The 23,059-nt window shown below is 35.3% G+C and overlaps 3 protein-coding genes across 3 annotated transcripts in view; 2 read left to right on the top strand and 1 right to left on the bottom strand.

Moving 5' to 3' along the window:
- Positions 1-324: 324 nt before the first annotated feature.
- LOC113495855 lies at positions 325-9,569 on the top strand. Its single transcript, XM_026874851.1, has 8 exons — positions 325-428; positions 709-876; positions 2,203-2,320; positions 3,448-3,533; positions 4,610-4,777; positions 5,768-5,885; positions 9,106-9,191; positions 9,496-9,569. The coding sequence occupies exons 1-8, from the start codon at positions 369-371 to the stop codon at positions 9,511-9,513; spliced, it is 822 nt and encodes a 273-aa protein (XP_026730652.1). The 5' UTR covers positions 325-368; the 3' UTR covers positions 9,514-9,569.
- Positions 9,570-10,104: 535 nt separating this feature from the next.
- The window catches only part of LOC113495609, a 230,738-nt gene continuing 217,783 nt past the window's right edge, over positions 10,105-23,059 (top strand). The window contains exon 1 of the mRNA XM_026874432.1: positions 10,105-10,653. The gene's annotated coding sequence lies outside the window, so the exon portion shown is untranslated. The remainder of the gene's footprint in view (positions 10,654-23,059) is intronic.
- LOC113495608 (zinc transporter zipt-7.2-like) lies at positions 10,663-14,195 on the bottom strand. The gene is made up of 3 exons (XM_026874423.1): positions 12,546-14,195; positions 11,686-12,011; positions 10,663-11,248 (listed from the first exon to the last, which is right to left on the bottom strand). The coding sequence occupies exons 1-3, from the start codon at positions 12,634-12,636 to the stop codon at positions 10,820-10,822; spliced, it is 846 nt and encodes a 281-aa protein (XP_026730224.1). The 5' UTR covers positions 12,637-14,195; the 3' UTR covers positions 10,663-10,819.

The following is a 23,059-nucleotide window of genomic DNA, read 5'->3' as shown; positions in this document are numbered from 1 at the left end:
CGTTTTTTTTGCCCACAGTATACATGTATGTAGTATTTCGTAATATCATCTCATACCGTGTCACAGGATGAATGAGAGTGACTATTTGTCAATATCCATCATAAGTAACGTCAACAAAATAGTTGTGAAACAAAATAATTACAAACATAACATTTTACTCACTATGTGTAATAAATTGTGTACAAAGGAATATAGGCCTAATGGCAAAGACAAAAGGCTTCAAATCCTGCCTACTTATATAATGTTTTTGTATGAATGCTTTTGTCGTTACCCACTGGGTATCCACAATAGCCGATGCTGTATATATAGGATAATTTATATTAATTCACACATTTGTATTGCGAAGACACGTGCTACAGTTCTGAACCATGTTGATTTTGTTTGCCTCTTTTTTGATACTAAGTGGAGTTTTCTCTCAAAATGCAAAGGTCAGTTGAAATTAATTAAGTAGCAAAAATAGGTATTCAATTTTTTTCTATTAGGTTTTGTTATTATGACCCTAAAAGCGGTTGACTAGTTCAGCGTTAAGGTTTTTTGCTATAAGTATTTTAATTAACACTTATAGTAAAACAGCAAACATATTATAGTTTTTGTAGAATGCGTGACATTTAAAGTGTGAATATAATTTTTGTAATTTGCTAGACATACATTTAAATATCGAGATCGATAATAACCGACACAAATTATAAAATTAAATTGCATTTTCAGGCACAAACACTGGAAGATTTAAAGCAGAGCTACGTGGAGATGATAATCCAATGTTCCAAAATCTTCCCAATCAAGCCATCGGACATGGTACTCCTTAAACAGAAGATAATGCCGGACAACGAGGATATGAAGTGTCTTTTCGCTTGCGTCTACAAAAACGCTGGAATGGTGAGAATTTAAACTCGGCTTTAACCCTTAGGACCATAGCGCGTTATAAAAAAAAAACTTGACTATGTTCTTGGTCTGTTTCCCTTACTTTCTGCTTCCAGTAAAGTACAGTTACCGTTACAAAAAATCAAGGCGAAGCAAAAGAAAAAGAGACAATGTTTAATTTGTTTGAATTTGCTCTTTCTGCTGTTTTTATTTGCGTCATTTCACTACTCCATTGATTCTAGAATCTTTTCACCACGCTTCTATTAGACATGATTTTGATCCACTTTGAACGGTCAGATTTTTTGCGTTTATCTTCAATAGGTCGGATACTTTGATTGGGCGAAGGTCTACGAGCATAATAAAATATGAAGATAAACAACTAGCTAACTCCAGCTAGAAACAATCCAAAAAACCCAATATCTAAATGCCTTATTGTTGAATGAATTAAATATCAATCTAGATATTGATAGTTATGTACGACGTTTTTCGTTGAAAAACCCAATCCTAGTGAAGATAGGGCCATTTTTCCAATCAGGTAAATTAGAGAAGAAGGTTTCGTCTGTCCCTCTCTTTATTACAAGATTTTGTCTTATAAATCATAGACCGTAGTTTTTTTTTAATCCCACATGACAAATCATATTTAGTCACTTGAAAATCGGATTATATATCTCATTTTCCCTGCACCAAGGATTCGTATTATCAAACGAAGCTAAAACCTTCGTCATTTAGAACATCCTCAAAGATGTATCTGATCTTATTATTTCAAGATCAGATTTTCAAGCACATCCTCTTCTTATGATCTTTAGAAAATTAACCACCGTACCACCTCATCCAGCAAAAACTCCCAAAAATCTAAAAATAAAATGTCGTAGGTCAAAGTCTGATCAATTATTTAGGAAAATTGCATGTGACGTGCAGATTCAGTCGGGTTAGCAATGACGAATACTACATATGTAAAATTACGCAAGGTCGCATGATAAGTACGCCAATTACACGGTCCGCAGTTGTTGTACAATGCCTTCTCGACACAGCCATTACAGCTAATGCTTTTTATTCACCGGAAATTTATTTTTCTAAATCTGATGATGCTTGCCACTGTTATAATGAGAATGGGAATACACATTTTTATTATTAATTTAGTTTTTTGTGTCACTTTTTCAGTCTGTACTTGTAATTATAATTTTTTGGCCAAACTTCTAGATCGTGATAAGAAAATCTAATTATGTTTTTTAGATTATGAGGGCACCTTGAGTAATATACATCGCTTAACGCATTAATTAGATAGTAAATAAATTTAAATTAAGTTGAATACCAATTAATTTGCTTAACTTTTTGTTACAGATGAACGAAAAAGGTGAATTATGGGTTGAAGGAGTAAACAAATTGACACGACGGTATTTACCCAATGATCCTGTCCGACTACAAAAAAGCGAGAAGTTTACAGAGGAATGCAAAAGTGGTACGTTCTTGAATAATTTTGAACAAGGTAATATAGGCTTCTTTGTAACAACCCAACAATTCATGTCTAGCACAACTACATACTACTATAAACCAGGATCAACAGTGATGAAGATCGGAAACCAACTAGCACGTAAGCTCGCTGTGTCCTTTAGAAATTATTAACTGTTTTGGAACCTGCATCGAATTTAATCAGAAGGAGTAGATAAATGGGAGGACTGACATACCGACTGCCGAAATGTCAATCAACTTTGAAAAAAACTTGATGTATTATCCAGAGTAGTAAATACTATATTGAGTCTTCGCTGATGATAGGCGGGTTCAGTTAAATATTTATTCCATCAAATATGTCAGCTTCTCCATATTTTTTCTCTTCGTGTGCTGTCAAGAGCGTGACTATCGCTATCTTAACAACCATGCAAATGCATTACATTATGTAGGTATTGTAAATAGTACAGTGATCTTTGGTAGGCTATAATTTAGAAAACAAATCGTGATGTGCATACCAAAACAAGCTAGTAATGGCTAACATCCATTTACATTATAAGCGCTTAATTGTGAACTTAGAAGTCAGATTCATGCGAAACTTTTACTTTTTTACGTTTTGTTCTCAAAACAACAGCAGTTTGCGATTGTAATAATTCACAAGGAAATTGTGGGTTTCAGTGTTTGCGACTTGTTCGTTCTGTCCATATTATTAATAATATATTCAGCCGATCGCACTGGTGCTATTCACCTTTTAACTGTCATATTATCTCACTAGTTGTTACCCGCGACTTCGTTCGCGTGGTTAGAAGATATAAGTTATGATTTTTCTTCGCTCCTACTGTTCGCAGCGTGATGGTATATAGAATAAAACCTTCCTCGCTGAATGGTCTATTCAACACAAAAAATGTTTCAATTTAAACCTGTAGTTCCTGAGATTAAACAAACAAACAAACAAACTCTTCAGCTTTATATAAGTAGTAGTATAGAGTATAGATTTTCGATTCAAGTTCTCAACACGACCTTTGCACCTTACACCTTTAAAAAGGGCCGGGTCTCTTCTCATGAAGTTATTCCGTAAATGAAAAGACATGTTAATATTAAAACTAGGATATCTTTTGATTCCTTGTTTTTACTTCGCAGTCAATGACATAGCAGTCAGCGACGGTCAGCGAGGATGTGACAGAGCTGCCCTGATCTTCAAATGCACCGTCGAAAAGGCCCCGGACGTATGTACTTCTATACAATTTCATTATTTCTTAGAATTTTTAGAAATACCCAGTATTACCCAGGATATCCCATGGGGATCCTTAAATTATCCGGTTAGAAATATTCTTAGCACACAAAATCTTAAAATGTTTTTGGCCTTACTGTTTGTTTTTGATCATTTCTTCACGTCTTTGAAATAATTTGATTGTATTTTCTTTTGTTCTAGTTCGATTTCATGTGAGAAGCAAGTTTAAATGAAAATCAAATGCAAACGTGGAAATCCGTTGAAATTTCCATCCTTTTAAATATTTTTCACTATGTCATTCTAATTTATACTCAAATTTTATACTGGAAATAATAAAGAATATCACTTCGTAATTGATTCTGTTTTATTTTTGGTTGGCCAGATACTATCTTAATTGTAATGACTTTAATGACTATTTTATAGATTTTATCAACAGTTTCTATTCTACCAACCGCACAATGAAACACACTCGTAATTAAAGGTATAATTTTACGTAACAATTTCTGGGCTATCGTCAATAACCAATTTTATATAACTTCTGTGATGAAATTGTACTATTTATACGAAGTACATATGTGTTTTGTTTAGTATTAGACGTGTTGTGGGTTTGTATCGATATTATAATGAGGAACAGTCTGATACTCGTTTTGGCATTATGCAGCTGCACATATGTGAGTATTTTTAATCCTCTTCATTTTTCGAATATAAATATTTTTGTATATTTTTTTTCATTTTATTTTAATTAAACTTATCCTTTAGGCACGAAGAAGATCTCATTCAAAAGTGGTAAACATTAATTAAATTAAACTTTCGAAGTCTTATTAGTTTTGTAGCTAACTTTAACCTCTTTTTCGTTACTTATTTTTTCTAGGTACGTAAGTAAAGATTCGGTGCATTTATTTGGGCATAAGATTAAGAATCCATACATTTGTTGGAATATACTTGTAGTTTTTCTTTTTCATATAGGCTTATGGGATTATTAACTGCTGTGATTTCGATTTACCTATGTATATTCTTACTTAATTCACAAAATGTCTAATATCTCCCAATTTCTTATGTGGTTGTTCTTAGGCACTGACGGAAGAAGAACTCAAAATGGAGTTTATGAAGCTGATCATGAAATGCAACACGGATTCAGGAGTGGATGTCAATGAGCTGATGCAGTTGCAAAGATACGTGGTGCCGACGAAGCCTGCGACCAAGTGCCTTTTAGCCTGCGCTTATAAAGCAGCAGAAATAGTTAGTATGCTATTATGTTTTTTCTATCATACGAATAGTTTTTTCCTGTTGGACTTTAATATGAAGGTTTATTGCAGTCTAAAAGTCCACTGACGTCGGGTTTCGTATCCGGTAGACTTCGAAACCATTTGTTTCTTTGTCAGCAGGTTTGCTTTTTTGTGCGACGGAATATAGAGTTTTTTTCCTCATTATTAGGGAGAAGTTCGTAGTTACATGGAATTTTTAAACATACCTACTTCATAGTATTTAAAGTTGAATAGAATTAAATCAGGTATTGAATTCTAATTTATTTTAAGGTTCCATACTCAAAAGGTGGAAACGGAACCCTAATTACTCAGGCACCGTTGTCTGTCGGTCGGTCTAGTTAGAAAGATGTTGTTTTTTTGTTGTCTTAATCAATGACCGCAAAATGATCTGTTAAATAATTACAGATTAACTCTATACGGAGATAGTCATATTTTACTACTTTAACATCAGGGGGAATCTTTAAAAGCATTTTTGTGTATATATATACGATTGTTTTATATGCGTAGACTTTACAATCCTAGTAACAACACTATGTCATGTTTAATTAGTTTTAGTGCGACCGGTGCGCACCGTAAAATTAACGTTTGTAATTGTTTTCCTACATGTGTTTTCACGAGCATGAATATTTTATAATGCCATAATATTACGTAAATGCCAAAAAAGCGTGGGTAAAACAAATGACTAGGTATTATTATCTGCTCATTCTATTTTTGTTTGGTGTTGAACCAATTAACTGGTACTAATTGCTCTATTGTGTTGCTAACGTGGACTCGGCACTATAATAGAATCGAGAACTGTAATTTTTTGGAGATGATGTGTTCAATGAAAAGAATCGTGTGCACAGGTTGCAAGTTCAATCCCATCGCGGGCAAATTACCAAAGAGACTATTTCTAATATGTATCTACTTTCTTAATCATTATTTGATATAATGTTATATTAATTACCATTTCCGTATTTTGCAGATGAACTCCAAAGGATTGTATGATATCGAACACGGTTACAAGGTAGCCGAGATGATCAAGAACGGAGATGAAAAACGGTTAATCAACGGAAAGAAAATGGCTGACATCTGTGTTAAAGGTACCTGCGCACATCTTACTGTCCAACATATTATAAACGCGAAACTTTGTATGTATAAATGTAAGGATGAATAGATGTTTGTTAAGCTTCCACCCAAAAACTGGTGGACGGATTTTGACGAAACTTGGTTCATAATATATGTAGTTTATAACCAGGGTTAAAAAATAGGATAGTTTAAAATGAAACAGCCAGTACATCATAACATAATACTGTAGACCATTTAAAGAACGAATACGAAAATAGGAAGGTACAATTCTACCTTCCTATCTGAGGACTTTTTACCCCATGGATTTCTCCGTGCTGAGAAAGATGGAGAGGTATGCCCAGATTTTTAGCGGCTTAACTATCGAAGTGCTTAACCCACCCCTTGCGCAGATGTATTGTTTTATTGTAGTGTTTTATTTTTGGTTGGCCAGATACTATCTTAATTGTAATGACTTTAATGACTATTTTATAGATTTTATCAACAGTTTCTATTCTACCAACCGCACAATGAAACACACTCGTAATTAAAGGTATAATTTTACGTAACAATTTCTGGGCTATCGTCAATAACCAATTTTATATAACTTCTGTGATGAAATTGTACTATTTATACGAAGTACATATGTGTTTTGTTTAGTATTAGACGTGTTGTGGGTTTGTATCGATATTATAATGAGGAACAGTCTGATACTCGTTTTGGCATTATGCAGCTGCACATATGTGAGTATTTTTAATCCTCTTCATTTTTCGAATATAAATATTTTTGTATATTTTTTTTCATTTTATTTTAATTAAACTTATCCTTTAGGCACGAAGAAGATCTCATTCAAAAGTGGTAAACATTAATTAAATTAAACTTTCGAAGTCTTATTAGTTTTGTAGCTAACTTTAACCTCTTTTTCGTTACTTATTTTTTCTAGGTACGTAAGTAAAGATTCGGTGCATTTATTTGGGCATAAGATTAAGAATCCATACATTTGTTGGAATATACTTGTAGTTTTTCTTTTTCATATAGGCTTATGGGATTATTAACTGCTGTGATTTCGATTTACCTATGTATATTCTTACTTAATTCACAAAATGTCTAATATCTCCCAATTTCTTATGTGGTTGTTCTTAGGCACTGACGGAAGAAGAACTCAAAATGGAGTTTATGAAGCTGATCATGAAATGCAACACGGATTCAGGAGTGGATGTCAATGAGCTGATGCAGTTGCAAAGATACGTGGTGCCGACGAAGCCTGCGACCAAGTGCCTTTTAGCCTGCGCTTATAAAGCAGCAGAAATAGTTAGTATGCTATTATGTTTTTTCTATCATACGAATAGTTTTTTCCTGTTGGACTTTAATATGAAGGTTTATTGCAGTCTAAAAGTCCACTGACGTCGGGTTTCGTATCCGGTAGACTTCGAAACCATTTGTTTCTTTGTCAGCAGGTTTGCTTTTTTGTGCGACGGAATATAGAGTTTTTTTCCTCATTATTAGGGAGAAGTTCGTAGTTACATGGAATTTTTAAACATACCTACTTCATAGTATTTAAAGTTGAATAGAATTAAATCAGGTATTGAATTCTAATTTATTTTAAGGTTCCATACTCAAAAGGTGGAAACGGAACCCTAATTACTCAGGCACCGTTGTCTGTCGGTCGGTCTAGTTAGAAAGATGTTGTTTTTTTGTTGTCTTAATCAATGACCGCAAAATGATCTGTTAAATAATTACAGATTAACTCTATACGGAGATAGTCATATTTTACTACTTTAACATCAGGGGGAATCTTTAAAAGCATTTTTGTGTATATATATACGATTGTTTTATATGCGTAGACTTTACAATCCTAGTAACAACACTATGTCATGTTTAATTAGTTTTAGTGCGACCGGTGCGCACCGTAAAATTAACGTTTGTAATTGTTTTCCTACATGTGTTTTCACGAGCATGAATATTTTATAATGCCATAATATTACGTAAATGCCAAAAAAGCGTGGGTAAAACAAATGACTAGGTATTATTATCTGCTCATTCTATTTTTGTTTGGTGTTGAACCAATTAACTGGTACTAATTGCTCTATTGTGTTGCTAACGTGGACTCGGCACTATAATAGAATCGAGAACTGTAATTTTTTGGAGATGATGTGTTCAATGAAAAGAATCGTGTGCACAGGTTGCAAGTTCAATCCCATCGCGGGCAAATTACCAAAGAGACTATTTCTAATATGTATCTACTTTCTTAATCATTATTTGATATAATGTTATATTAATTACCATTTCCGTATTTTGCAGATGAACTCCAAAGGATTGTATGATATCGAACACGGTTACAAGGTAGCCGAGATGATCAAGAACGGAGATGAAAAACGGTTAATCAACGGAAAGAAAATGGCTGACATCTGTGTTAAAGGTACCTGCGCACATCTTACTGTCCAACATATTATAAACGCGAAACTTTGTATGTATAAATGTAAGGATGAATAGATGTTTGTTAAGCTTCCACCCAAAAACTGGTGGACGGATTTTGACGAAACTTGGTTCATAATATATGTAGTTTATAACCAGGGTTAAAAAATAGGATAGTTTAAAATGAAACAGCCAGTACATCATAACATAATACTGTAGACCATTTAAAGAACGAATACGAAAATAGGAAGGTACAATTCTACCTTCCTATCTGAGGACTTTTTACCCCATGGATTTCTCCGTGCTGAGAAAGATGGAGAGGTATGCCCAGATTTTTAGCGGCTTAACTATCGAAGTGCTTAACCCACCCCTTGCGCAGATGCAGTCTCAAATGCAGAGAAGCTCATGGGATGCCGCAACATTAAATGAAAGATTCATTTCTTCTTTCCGTAATTGGGAGGCACGCAGAGGCACTGCCCGTGTTTAATTTAAGGCAGCAGACTTCCCCGCGCTGGCCACCAAGCTTTATGAAGTAGCTAAAGCAGTAGAAAGGGCCCGGGGCTTATTCATTCAGTGTAAATTTGTCATATGCCCAAGTCGAGCCGTCGACATTTGTAGAAGTCATTAACTCTGCAAACAAGCAATGAACCAGATGAAATATATATAGCTATTCGTCGCAGGAAGCTTAGAACTTTTTCTACCAATTTAGTACTCCGAATCATCCGCCTCATCGTCAGCCTAAGACAATTGTTGTACGTTACACTGCATAATGCTGGCTGTCGCAGTGATACGAAGGTTTAGGATGGTTAATATAGTTTTAATTAACAATATAATTGTTTTCAGTGAATGATGCAAAGGTGTCGGACGGGGAAAAAGGTTGTGATAGAGCGGCGATGATCTTCAAATGCACAGTAGAAAATGCTCCTAAAGTACGTATCATTTTTTAGAATTCAGACGTTACTAACTAATTTTATCCTATACTGAAACCGATATCTATGTATATTCGATAATTTAAAATCCCCGGTCAGGTTGTTGTCTTTGCCAGGACTGTGTGATTTCGCCGGAGATATTTTACACCTCTTCCTATTGTAACAAAAAGAACTGATACTCAAGTGTTTTATTACTTTCCTCATTGCGATAAATATAAGTCGTTAAGCCACAAATGCAAAGTTTTTACACTTAGTCAAGAATTAACTGTATCCTTTCTCATTATTTTCTTTTTTTTGGTTTCAGTTTGGGTTCAAGCTATAAGTATATAAGAGACGAAAAGTTGTGATGCTCCACATTTAAATAATATGAATTTTATTTTCCGATATCAAATAATTATTTTGCAGAAATACTGTTTTTTTTTTTAACAATAAATTGTTATTAAAGTTTTATTGGTAAGTTTAATTGTTTATGACTTACCTTCTCTTTATTTCCTTTATGAAAAATAAAAACAGATCCACGAATAGTTTTTTAGTTTTACCTGTTATTTTTGTTGTGGAATATAGTTAGAACTTGTTAGCTGGCAATTTTAAAAGGAAAAACTTTTTACATGCTTAAAGTTTTTTGCCAGCGCCATCTACCATAAACATACGGTACTAGTAACTTAACACTACCACTACGTTAGACAAGACCAAGTTGGCAGTTGTTTTAGTTGCACTCATACAACCAAGAGGGCGCTGCACAGTGTTTAATAAAAGTGAAACAAGTTCAATAGTAATAAAATTATGATAGCAATCTAAATTACTTATCCAAGTAGAGATAATAATAATGTTGTTCAGATAAAATATGGAATATTAAAACTTTAATGTTCGCGGTATATTTTTATTTTTATTTTAAAGGATAGCTGACTACTAAAAAAAAATATGTTCTAACACTTTAAAACAAAAGATTAAGGTATTCACGATATTCCTCTCCAATAACAAGCGACCCACAAAACGTGTCCCATGACTCACACATGGGCATAATAAAGCAAGTTTTTCAACACCCCTGCGACCGAACACGTTTACTCCGCCATGCGTGTGCGCACACATAGAAAGGTCAATAGGCAGGCAACTTCATTCAAAACTGTCCCGCTCTCGACAGCAGTTCGAACTTCACTCGTTTCGTAAGCCAAACACCGTATGATCGGTTCTTTGATGACGTTTGACCAAACAATTGACGGTTAATAGTTTGTTTTGTCAATATTTCTGTGTGTATTGTTTGTGGGCTAAGCTCACGGCGTGCTAGTGATTTGTTCTGTGTTTGTGAAGTGTCAATCGCCTCTGTGCAATTATGTTTGTTCGTTTTTTAGCCGGTTATTACTACGTACAAGTTTTTTTCACTTAGTTTGCCGTTTTCGTGTTTTGTTTTCAAGTTGCGTGCAGTTCTTAGAATTTTTTATCCTCATTTGAGAACATTTTTTTGGTGAGTAAAGATACTTAAGTTTGTTATTTTGTTTTATGGTGTTTATATGAGTGCTGTTGAAATATAATACTTAATAAATCTAGTAAAACAGGTTTAAAGCAATAAATTTTATTTTATTTTTTATATACAATAACATTATAATACTATTTTTAAAAGTCACATTTCGCTATTCTTTGGGAGACCTTAACTTAAGAGGGATAGGAATAAATCTATCTTCATTCCTTTGATCCTTTAAAAATGGTTTACTTATTTGGTTAACACTCTTAACCGAAGCACGTATTTTCCTTGATCCTGCATAAGGCTTCACATTCAATAACCTCTTCTTTAAACTCTCCTTTACGTTATTTAATTTTGCATCGCTCCTTATATTCCCGTTACTTTTCAATCCAGTTTTTTCCAAATCGATTTTTTCTTTGTATTTCGATAAGAAATCTGTGGGGTAATCAGGTCCTGTTATTTCTTCGGTGTCTCGTCTTCTCCGCTTACCAGAAACAACTCCAAGTTGGAGAAGAACTGGGTTGCTAACCAGGGCCGCAGCAGCACCAAGTAGGGCTATACCAGCTAAAGGCCACAGCGCAGTCTTAGCAGCTAAAGCCTGTAAAAAATACGACAGAATATTCTCATATCAATGTAAAATCCAAAAATATTGAACCACGGCTCGGGAATATAAAAGACAAATAATTGGAAACAATTATGTAATTTTAAATCGAGTCCGAGTACAGATTGCATGGACGGAATTAAGATTAAGCTATTACCATCAATTTGAATGGTGTTGGCGAAGCTAGGTAGTTACTTTAGTTAATAATTCATACATTGTCACGTCGCTAGTCTAGGTCAATTAAGTGTTCTAGGTCTAAGTTTAAACAACAACACCGGTCTAAATAGCTTGGGACAAAGATTCTTAAAAGATTTAGAAATGTAAAACAATTTTAATCGTAATTGGTTGTTCATATATTAAAAAGAAAACGCTGAAAGTTAAGATGTAACATAATTAAATTAATCACCTCATTACAAGGTCGAGTCAATACTTACATGCTTATAATGTTTATCATAATGACCATGGTCTAAGTGATGATGTCCTGAATAGTGATGGTGCCCGTAGTCATGATCATGATGACTGTGATGACCATGGTGATGATCATCATGCGGATTATGATGACCGTGATAACCGTGATGGTGGTCATCGTGAGAATTGTGGTGATCATCATGAGAATTGTGATGATCATGGGGGCTATGGTTGTCGTGGTGGCCGTGATTATATCCATGTAGACTGTGAACATCTGGATGGATATCGTGAGCGTGGTAATCATGACCGTATGGTAAATGTGGGCCATCATCATAATCATTTAGCGTGTAACCTGAAAGAAATGTAAGGCATTATACTTTACAAGAAAAAAAGTAAAGATCATGAGGGCAATTGCAGTGTCTTAGTCTTGAAACAAAATGTGCCAGTAGAACAGAATTGAATTATGTTATGTTTTCATTAGTTAGAAGGATGTAAAGAAAGCAAATATGTTATGTAACTAAAGAAGTCCATTGTCTTAGACAATGTTGAAGCTATTACAATGATGCCGCTTGTCTCATAATAGTAATCAGTGCATGTTACTTAGTTAATGACAGTAATATAACACCAGAAAAATGTAATCTTTGTCAGAAATCAGATCGTAGATGTGCTGGCGATTCCTTGTTAGATGAAACGGTACGTGTTAAATATAGGTTATAGTAACTTAATGAAATTGAATGGATAAATTTTCGTTAAAGTTTCCTTTAATGTTGAGAATGATCTGTTCTTCTTTTATCTGCTACAATATGACTTGACATACCAAACATGGTTTTAAGAAGGAGCCATGCATTTTTCTATTCTAAGCAATGTTGTTAATGACGACAAATACCTGAATGTTCGTGGTACAACAAGCCGCGGCTGTTGCTTGAACCGGACAATGCGCTGTCTGGGGTTTCCTGCGAATAGCCGAAATGATTCATACTTATCTTGCGAATGCCCGATTTCTATTTACTTTTTAAATGTAGGTGTTTATTTTGGTTTGCGGTCTGATTCATAAAAATATCGCTACTCTAATTGGTAAAGCATGAAGTTCTAAGGATTTTTTAATAATTTTGTAAAGGTTTTACAGAACGTTATAGGTAAGATACTTTAAAACAAGCCCGCTATGAAAACTCAGTATCTCGTAAATACCTTATAAATAGGTACTTCTTCACAACACGCAACAAAATTACAAATAACGATCTATTAGTAGTACTATTTTCGACTAAAAAGTAACATACGAATTTGTAAATGTATTTCTTTTGATAAAATAATTAAATAAATTAGACCCTGGCTACGCTTCGGTAGTTCGATACGACCGTCTGAACACCGCCCCTTTTCACATGGACTCGATGTTTCTTCCTCAATTGATGACCGTAAACTTTTTGTTTTGGTTTGTTATATTTTACTACTTTAAAACTTTACTATTTTGCTTTCATCGTAATTACATCGCCTCTCCGATTTCTGTATTAAAATTGTTTTCAGTTTAAATTCAGAATTTCTTTTCAATTAAGAGTCTATCGATGAAATTTGAACATTGACTATCTTTTTAACCTCTATCGCAACCTCTTACGGTTTACTTTGGTCATGCGACAGTTATTCTGGTTGGAATCTGGAATGTATACAATTAAATGCTTCTCTAAAAATGTTAACAGGAAAATACTAATTGAATCTACAGTTTTTGATGCACCATCTAAGCAGACAACAGTCAACACAAGTTCGTTCACTCAACAAGTCGAAAGTATGTAAATGAGTCATGTATTTTTTCTCATCTCATTGAAGTTTTATTTCGAAGCGTTATTCATTACTACGGAGAACTGATCTGATATCTGACTAACTGTTGCGTTAAGGTCGAGGCCGTCACGGGAAAAGATTCTCAGTTATGCATATTAAGAACTTTGTACTAATGGCAAATTGTTCTCTTAATTTCTCATCTATCTGATGGTACTTAAATGGACGGATAATATATTGCATTGCATTTTATCTCAAACATTTACAGAAATTAACATTTTAAAGTCAAAGTACTCATCGTTTCGAAACGAATACGGTATTGATAACATTTATAATGAGTGGGTGAGCTACTGTGCGATTGGGATTAAACACTTATTGCATTTAAGGTTTAAGTTAAAATTGAGTCGACGCACTTTGGCCCAGAACTGGCACATTCAGATAAGCAGATGATACAATGGTTTGTGTGTTCGACGATCACAAGTAAATTTAATTAAATAAAAATAGTTGTAAATGTAATTTTATATTGTATCGGTTGCCGGTTGAGTCACATTTCCGTTCCAACAAGTTTATCAAGAATGTGGGCCATGTCAGTGATATTCCCACAAGCAGCCTCGGCCCGCGTATTTCTGCATTTGAAATGCGCTAAATGCTGTCAACTATGCAGCGAAGTAATTGCGCCCGGGTTAAGTACCTGCATTATAAATACAAGTTGGCCCTTCGAATACATAACGCCGGCCTACTACTGCATAATTACCACGACTATAATTACGGTTCTTAACCCTAGAAAGATAGTCTGCGTAAAATTGACGCATGCATTCTTGAAATATTGCTCTCTCTTTCTAAATAGCGCGAATCCGTCGCTGTGCGTTTAGGACATCTCAGTCGCCGCTTGGAGCTCCCGTGAGGCGTGCTTGTCAATGCGGTAAGTGTCACTGATTTTGAACTATAACGACCGCGTGAGTCAAAATGACGCATGATTATCTTTTACGTGACTTTTAAGATTTAACTCATACGATAATTATATTGTTATTTCATGTTCTACTTACGTGATAACTTATTATATATATATTTTCTTGTTATAGATATCGTGACTAATATATAATAAAATGGGTAGTTCTTTAGACGATGAGCATATCCTCTCTGCTCTTCTGCAAAGCGATGACGAGCTTGTTGGTGAGGATTCTGACAGTGAAATATCAGATCACGTAAGTGAAGATGACGTCCAGAGCGATACAGAAGAAGCGTTTATAGATGAGGTACATGAAGTGCAGCCAACGTCAAGCGGTAGTGAAATATTAGACGAACAAAATGTTATTGAACAACCAGGTTCTTCATTGGCTTCTAACAAAATCTTGACCTTGCCACAGAGGACTATTAGAGGTAAGAATAAACATTGTTGGTCAACTTCAAAGTCCACGAGGCGTAGCCGAGTCTCTGCACTGAACATTGTCAGATCTCAAAGAGGTCCGACGCGTATGTGCCGCAATATATATGACCCACTTTTATGCTTCAAACTATTTTTTACTGATGAGATAATTTCGGAAATTGTAAAATGGACAAATGCTGAGATATCATTGAAACGTCGGGAATCTATGACAGGTGCTACATTTCGTGACACGAATGAAGATGAAATCTATGCTTTCTTTGGTATTCTGGTAATGACAGCAGTGAGAAAAGATAACCACATGTCCACAGATGACCTCTTTGATCGATCTTTGTCAATGGTGTACGTCTCTGTAATGAGTCGTGATCGTTTTGATTTTTTGATACGATGTCTTAGAATGGATGACAAAAGTATACGGCCCACACTTCGAGAAAACGATGTATTTACTCCTGTTAGAAAAATATGGGATCTCTTTATCCATCAGTGCATACAAAATTACACTCCAGGGGCTCATTTGACCATAGATGAACAGTTACTTGGTTTTAGAGGACGGTGTCCGTTTAGGATGTATATCCCAAACAAGCCAAGTAAGTATGGAATAAAAATCCTCATGATGTGTGACAGTGGTACAAAGTATATGATAAATGGAATGCCTTATTTGGGAAGAGGAACACAGACCAACGGAGTACCACTCGGTGAATACTACGTGAAGGAGTTATCAAAGCCTGTGCACGGTAGTTGTCGTAATATTACGTGTGACAATTGGTTCACCTCAATCCCTTTGGCAAAAAACTTACTACAAGAACCGTATAAGTTAACCATTGTGGGAACCGTGCGATCAAACAAACGCGAGATACCGGAAGTACTGAAAAACAGTCGCTCCAGGCCAGTGGGAACATCGATGTTTTGTTTTGACGGACCCCTTACTCTCGTCTCATATAAACCGAAGCCAGCTAAGATGGTATACTTATTATCATCTTGTGATGAGGATGCTTCTATCAACGAAAGTACCGGTAAACCGCAAATGGTTATGTATTATAATCAAACTAAAGGCGGAGTGGACACGCTAGACCAAATGTGTTCTGTGATGACCTGCAGTAGGAAGACGAATAGGTGGCCTATGGCATTATTGTACGGAATGATAAACATTGCCTGCATAAATTCTTTTATTATATACAGCCATAATGTCAGTAGCAAGGGAGAAAAGGTTCAAAGTCGCAAAAAATTTATGAGAAACCTTTACATGAGCCTGACGTCATCGTTTATGCGTAAGCGTTTAGAAGCTCCTACTTTGAAGAGATATTTGCGCGATAATATCTCTAATATTTTGCCAAATGAAGTGCCTGGTACATCAGATGACAGTACTGAAGAGCCAGTAACGAAAAAACGTACTTACTGTACTTACTGCCCCTCTAAAATAAGGCGAAAGGCAAATGCATCGTGCAAAAAATGCAAAAAAGTTATTTGTCGAGAGCATAATATTGATATGTGCCAAAGTTGTTTCTGACTGACTAATAAGTATAATTTGTTTCTATTATGTATAAGTTAAGCTAATTACTTATTTTATAATACAACATGACTGTTTTTAAAGTACAAAATAAGTTTATTTTTGTAAAAGAGAGAATGTTTAAAAGTTTTGTTACTTTATAGAAGAAATTTTGAGTTTTTGTTTTTTTTTAATAAATAAATAAACATAAATAAATAGTTTGTTGAATTTATTATTAGTATGTAAGTGTAAATATAATAAAACTTAATATCTATTCAAATTAATAAATAAACCTCGATATACAGACCGATAAAACACATGCGTCAATTTTACGCATGATTATCTTTAACGTACGTCACAATATGATTATCTTTCTAGGGTTAAATAGTAACTGAAAATATTTATATTTCAGAACATAACAAACGTGAAAACCTTACAGAAAGCAGATTTAGGAAGCCATGTAAATTTCACACCGGCCGGCCCTCCTATTAAATTCAAGGTGGGAAATTGAAATATTCATGATTTTCTTATCATTCATAACACCACTTTACTTAACCCTAGAAAGATAATCATATTGTGACGTACGTTAAAGATAATCATGCGTAAAATTGACGCATGTGTTTTATCGGTCTGTATATCGAGGTTTATTTATTAATTTGAATAGATATTAAGTTTTATTATATTTACACTTACATACTAATAATAAATTCAACAAACTATTTATTTATGTTTATTTATTTATTAAAAAAAAACAAAAACTCAAAATTTCTTCTATAAAGTAACAAAACTTTTAAACATTCTCTCTTTTACAAAAATAAACTTATTTTGTACTTTAAAAACAGTCATGTTGTATTATAAAATAAGTAATTAGCTTAACTTATACATAATAGAAACAAATTATACTTATTAGTCAGTCAGAAACAACTTTGGCACATATCAATATTATGCTCTCGACAAATAACTTTTTTGCATTTTTTGCACGATGCATTTGCCTTTCGCCTTATTTTAGAGGGGCAGTAAGTACAGTAAGTACGTTTTTTCGTTACTGGCTCTTCAGTACTGTCATCTGATGTACCAGGCACTTCATTTGGCAAAATATTAGAGATATTATCGCGCAAATATCTCTTCAAAGTAGGAGCTTCTAAACGCTTACGCATAAACGATGACGTCAGGCTCATGTAAAGGTTTCTCATAAATTTTTTGCGACTTTGAACCTTTTCTCCCTTGCTACTGACATTATGGCTGTATATAATAAAAGAATTTATGCAGGCAATGTTTATCATTCCGTACAATAATGCCATAGGCCACCTATTCGTCTTCCTACTGCAGGTCATCACAGAACACATTTGGTCTAGCGTGTCCACTCCGCCTTTAGTTTGATTATAATACATAACCATTTGCGGTTTACCGGTACTTTCGTTGATAGAAGCATCCTCATCACAAGATGATAATAAGTATACCATCTTAGCTGGCTTCGGTTTATATGAGACGAGAGTAAGGGGTCCGTCAAAACAAAACATCGATGTTCCCACTGGCCTGGAGCGACTGTTTTTCAGTACTTCCGGTATCTCGCGTTTGTTTGATCGCACGGTTCCCACAATGGTTAACTTATACGGTTCTTGTAGTAAGTTTTTTGCCAAAGGGATTGAGGTGAACCAATTGTCACACGTAATATTACGACAACTACCGTGCACAGGCTTTGATAACTCCTTCACGTAGTATTCACCGAGTGGTACTCCGTTGGTCTGTGTTCCTCTTCCCAAATAAGGCATTCCATTTATCATATACTTTGTACCACTGTCACACATCATGAGGATTTTTATTCCATACTTACTTGGCTTGTTTGGGATATACATCCTAAACGGACACCGTCCTCTAAAACCAAGTAACTGTTCATCTATGGTCAAATGAGCCCCTGGAGTGTAATTTTGTATGCACTGATGGATAAAGAGATCCCATATTTTTCTAACAGGAGTAAATACATCGTTTTCTCGAAGTGTGGGCCGTATACTTTTGTCATCCATTCTAAGACATCGTATCAAAAAATCAAAACGATCACGACTCATTACAGAGACGTACACCATTGACAAAGATCGATCAAAGAGGTCATCTGTGGACATGTGGTTATCTTTTCTCACTGCTGTCATTACCAGAATACCAAAGAAAGCATAGATTTCATCTTCATTCGTGTCACGAAATGTAGCACCTGTCATAGATTCCCGACGTTTCAATGATATCTCAGCATTTGTCCATTTTACAATTTCCGAAATTATCTCATCAGTAAAAAATAGTTTGAAGCATAAAAGTGGGTCATATATATTGCGGCACATACGCGTCGGACCTCTTTGAGATCTGACAATGTTCAGTGCAGAGACTCGGCTACGCCTCGTGGACTTTGAAGTTGACCAACAATGTTTATTCTTACCTCTAATAGTCCTCTGTGGCAAGGTCAAGATTTTGTTAGAAGCCAATGAAGAACCTGGTTGTTCAATAACATTTTGTTCGTCTAATATTTCACTACCGCTTGACGTTGGCTGCACTTCATGTACCTCATCTATAAACGCTTCTTCTGTATCGCTCTGGACGTCATCTTCACTTACGTGATCTGATATTTCACTGTCAGAATCCTCACCAACAAGCTCGTCATCGCTTTGCAGAAGAGCAGAGAGGATATGCTCATCGTCTAAAGAACTACCCATTTTATTATATATTAGTCACGATATCTATAACAAGAAAATATATATATAATAAGTTATCACGTAAGTAGAACATGAAATAACAATATAATTATCGTATGAGTTAAATCTTAAAAGTCACGTAAAAGATAATCATGCGTCATTTTGACTCACGCGGTCGTTATAGTTCAAAATCAGTGACACTTACCGCATTGACAAGCACGCCTCACGGGAGCTCCAAGCGGCGACTGAGATGTCCTAAACGCACAGCGACGGATTCGCGCTATTTAGAAAGAGAGAGCAATATTTCAAGAATGCATGCGTCAATTTTACGCAGACTATCTTTCTAGGGTTAATTGCTATGACACTGTCACACGTGTATTATTATTTACTTACACTCGTGTCATCCGATGCGTAATCTCTCAGGTGGGAATTGAAATTGGTATTAGTAATAGGATCACATGTTGACATATCGTAATTTGAAACTAAAACAACAATGAATATGAATGGATACGCTTTTAACCACATATTGTCACAGAAAGCACATACACTGACATCCAAAACAAACAAGAAGCTAATGAAATCGCGAGTTACTGGCGCTGGCTGGGTAACACAGTTAACTTTATAAAAAAAACTGGTGACGGAGAAGAGGGGGTGGTTAGGATGACAGTATGATAGGGGCTAGAACAATGGTGCGGTCCAAGATACGGTCACACCCTGTTGACTTGATTGCGAAGTCGTTTCTCCAGCTTTGTTCATAATAAATATAATGATGGTCATGTTTGTTGAATTGTTTCATGGTGGATGAACATTACCACGGATGCTTTTCAAATTCCAATGGTATACGTTTTGTAGATGTTGCAAGAAATTACGGCGATGTAAGACACGATAGCATTTCTTAACACGGCGATGAATAATTGGTGAGAAAACCTGGTGTTAATATGAGAATCTTCACAATGACGTTGGAATGTTAAACAGTTTTTCTTCTATTAGTAAGACTTTGTTAACAATGCCCGTTAATGTGACGTTTACTGTTGACAAAAATGTTACTAATGTGCTGGAAGAAATGTTATGTGTGACAAAAATTTCTTATCATTAAATTAAATATTGTTGATCGGCTTTTGGTAATTCTTCATTTGCTTGCAAACTGTCTTTCTTGAATCGAGGTTTGTCGACATCTGTTATTCATGCGACACGTGCACCTCATCGACGCGCGACGTAAACATTGCAGAGGATATTCAGAAACATTTCCCGACTGTAGTTTATTCGCAACAAATTCCATTCGGAGACAAGTATCGAGTCTACAGCAAAACATATGTTGGACAACACGAACGTTTAGAAAGCAATGCGTTTCCGTACTGCATAATGCATTTTCTGTATACGTTATCGTAAATTATCACCTCCTTCCTACATAATTAATCTTGTGTCATCGTCGTAAGGTCTAATTTTGATTGCAGATGGGGTAATTTTAATTCTGCGGCTGTTAGCGATTGCAGTTGTCTCATTGTGAACAATGGTAAAGCATTTGCGCAAGATGTAGGTGCTCGCTGGAGTACTTACGTGTAATAAACAATATTAATGTACAATGCTCCAGTGTAATACACACTTGGGTATTATGTAGCTATTTGTAGAGACAAATGTAACCACAATTGCAATAATAAGAAGATATTCAATGATGTGAATGAAGTCTTCGGTCATTAACCTCGTGATTTTTGTATTGGTCTGCTTACAATCAGGAATCTGTAGCTGTAAAAATAAATGGTACTTTAAATGTAAATAAATCGTGGTTCTCCTCAAATACTGAATGAATGATCTGTGTGCGCCGCATTCCAACATTTGTGGAAACTATTCATCTCATACAAACGATGTCCAAATGTATCAAAACTGACTAGCAGTATCATCGATCTACATATATTATATAGATAACAAGAATATTGACAAATCGACAAAGTTAATAATAAGATAATGGGACCCCTCGGGGCTAGTCGTTCTCTCTCTCCATGGGAATAACGCATGCCCAGAGGGTACATTAGTATGCTTTTCCAAACCTTGAGATATAAATAAAAAATGTATCTGAAGGTCTATGTAGGAGCATACATCCGCAGGGCAGCTTGTGGCGAGCTGTTTGTGAGTAGCGACACAATGGAACCTGAATACCCCAGGGGGTCACTCTTTATGGGGACTCCCAGCTCTTTCTTGCCTTAACTGGCTGGCTAGAGAGGGGTCGCTAGAGCTATATGCTCGGGGGTGGAAGTGTCTAATGGCGTAATAACGAGGAAACCCGCTCCGGGTCTGTGACCCGCGATGGTGAAATCGGTGTCGCACCTCTCTACACCCCTAGCCGCTCGCACTGGTGTTGCCCACCTGCTGTCAATCGTGACGGTATTATAGGGGGCCCATCTAGTGAGCGGCGAGTCACCGCCTGCCTAATTGTTTGCATTACCATGTGGAAAAAGGCAGGTGTCATAGTTCTCCGAATCATTTTAAGGAACTGGTCCACTTAACATGTCTCATTTATATAATAGCCTATTTAGTTTTACATACATATTGCAATAGTTTTGCATCTACTTTGGATTCTTCATCTCTGTTCTCCCATAGAGCGGAGGTGAATTATCCCTAGTAGATGCCCCATCACATTGTATATTAAAGTTCTCAAGAAGGCCTCTGTGCGTTGGACCTGTGTCCCCGTTCAAGCCTTTAAAAAGGACCGGGTCTCTTCTCATGGATTTAGCCCGTGAATGAAAAGAGATAATGGGTATAAAAGAAAAATATATTTAGTCCGTCAGTTAGATAATTGAAAATTATTACACACGTACTTAACTAAAATTGATAAAGTGTAATTTGCCCAATATATATTTGCGGGACAAATTAAAAAAATCGTATCCATTATTATTCATTTAACTACAATATGGTCACTGAAAATTGTTATACAAGTAATCAGCGTTATTCCTTGCTACCTGAGATTTCGAAATGAGTTTCGTGTAACGAATATAACTGAACCCACACCATTACAGGAAGAGGGCCCGTTTTTATTAGTTTTAAATTATTTATTTCGCGGCAACAGATTTACGATTGGCACCGCGATATATCAGGCGCCCGCCAATAAAATTCACTCAAGCTATAGTTTCGGACGTGCTAGAAGCGTCAAGGGAAAATGGTATATTTGAAAATAATGTGTAATGCTTCAAGTAAATAATTAATGTACAATATATAAGCATATAAGCTTAACTTGTATTATGAGTACTTCACAACTGATACATAGGTACATATTTCTAAAAACACACATTATACATTAATATCATTCGAACACAGAATAAATAATCGAGTTCTTCACACAAACATTTGTCCTGGGTTTGAATCGAACCCACGACCTCTGGTATACCTACTTGGGCCTCTAACAACAACACCAACAGATCAATAAAAATCATGACGTCATTTTTATTGACTTTTATAAAGTTAACGCAACATTACACTGAAAAAACCGCTGAAAAAATACATTATCCACAAAACACATCTTAGGGAGTCACTTCCAGTTTCTAATGTTTCTGGTATCGACTTACATTTCCCAGATATTACCGAGCAGGTAGCTCAAACCCCCTTTTATTTTACGATCTTAAATTCTTCACGAGATCCATAGGTGAAAAAAGTACCCAACGTTATTTCAACGGTCGCTCTCAAAAGATAGAAATTGGGAAGAGGGTATCGAGTAAATGGCCTGGTCACGATTAATGGGTCATGTAATTATTTTAAACGCATCCTGTAAACACACAATGAAATTAAATTGGAACCTTGTTGATAGATTTGTGGCTACATGCTTTATCGATAAATTTGTTTTTTATTTCGACTGGAATTGTTAATATTGAGGATTCTCAAAGATTTGCATAAGATCTTTCTAGTCAATAGTAAAGCTAATCATTTTTCTCACGGTAATTATTAACAATAATACTTAAAGAATTTGATTATGCTTTTATATAGTAACGTAAGAGATCTGATAACATAATCCATCTAATTCCATCGCACAATGCTTATGATAAATCTAGATACAACTATTTCATATACCATGTCAACAGGAACTTCTAAGGTACCGA

Source organism: Trichoplusia ni, chromosome 7 (assembly GCF_003590095.1).
Source record: "Trichoplusia ni isolate ovarian cell line Hi5 chromosome 7, tn1, whole genome shotgun sequence".
NCBI classification, from domain to species: Eukaryota; Metazoa; Arthropoda; class Insecta; order Lepidoptera; family Noctuidae; genus Trichoplusia; species Trichoplusia ni.
The sequence above is the reverse complement of the archived record's forward strand: the minus strand, read 5'-3'. Positions and strand labels throughout refer to the sequence as shown.